General features: G+C 51.4%; 1 protein-coding gene across 8 annotated transcripts in view; it reads right to left on the reverse strand.

The window, feature by feature from the left end:
* Positions 1–851, reverse strand: part of LOC100740686 — a 28,022-nt gene that overhangs the window by 13,230 nt on the left and 13,941 nt on the right. Inside the window, exon 1 of one of the 8 annotated variants that reach the window (XR_002947934.2) lies at positions 167–845. The exons of 5 other annotated variants lie outside the window; for them this stretch is intronic. Coding sequence is in view for 1 of the 3 variants with exons in the window: in XM_003494803.4 (XP_003494851.2) it covers positions 171–237 (67 nt within the window). In the remaining 2 variants the exon portion in view is untranslated. Of the gene's footprint in view, positions 1–106; positions 130–166; positions 846–851 lie in introns of those variants that run through there. 2 more of the 8 variants (XR_002947933.2, XM_003494803.4) reach the window with 2 other exon arrangements.

Consider the following 851-nt stretch of genomic DNA (forward strand, 5'->3'; position numbering starts at 1 on the left):
GCCGAGCTCTAATTAGATTTTAAGTGAGAAATTGAGCCTGCCGGCAATTTTAAGGAAGCCGAACGCGCCGCCTTGATTAATATCATTATGCGTGTTCACTCGTTACATAGTTGGGCCTCGATGGAATTCCCGGATCCGGAGAACCTCGGCCACAAAAATTTCCAACCAACCACGGACCAACCTCGCGCCGCGTCTCCTCGATGACGCGATACGGATTAACGAATCAGTTGCGCGCATTTTTTCCTTCAATTTACTCGCATCCGAGGGGATCTCAGGGTCGTACGCGATTGTATTTCTCTGGAGATACGTGGTTCGATAAGAGGCCGCGTTTAATGCCGCGCTAACGACGTTTCTTGCCGTGACTGATGATTTCTATCGTGCTATCGAACGGTAACGAGTAGCGCCGTGCGCCCCTCCCCCGCGAAATTACGGAAAGAGTCAGCTGCTCTGATCCGTTTTGACTCGATTACCAGTTTTCCCCGAAGCAGCCGCTGCAACCACACGGTCACGGCCCTCCCACCGTCGCGACACAACCGACGTGCAATTAACGTAATCCGATCGATTACACGTTAGGTTTCCCGTGGTTGGATAATAGCCGCGATCGGAATTATTAGGACATTAGCGACGCTAAGTGGCCGACCCGATAATGAACGCTCGCCTGCATTAATCTGCATCCGTGCTGCGCGAGAAAGACGTTCGAGAGCGTAACTGCCAGCTCATTTTCATAATAATATTCCGGAACTTTCGATCGCGTTCGAACAATCTCGAGGACGTTATGCAAACGGACAAACGAACGGAACGCGAGCGCAAGCGACGAACGAACGAACGAACAGAAGACGCGAGATAAAAGC

This window comes from Bombus impatiens, unplaced genomic scaffold, assembly GCF_000188095.3.
Source record: "Bombus impatiens unplaced genomic scaffold, BIMP_2.2 scf_4010, whole genome shotgun sequence".
Lineage (NCBI taxonomy): Eukaryota > Metazoa > Arthropoda > Insecta > Hymenoptera > Apidae > Bombus > Bombus impatiens.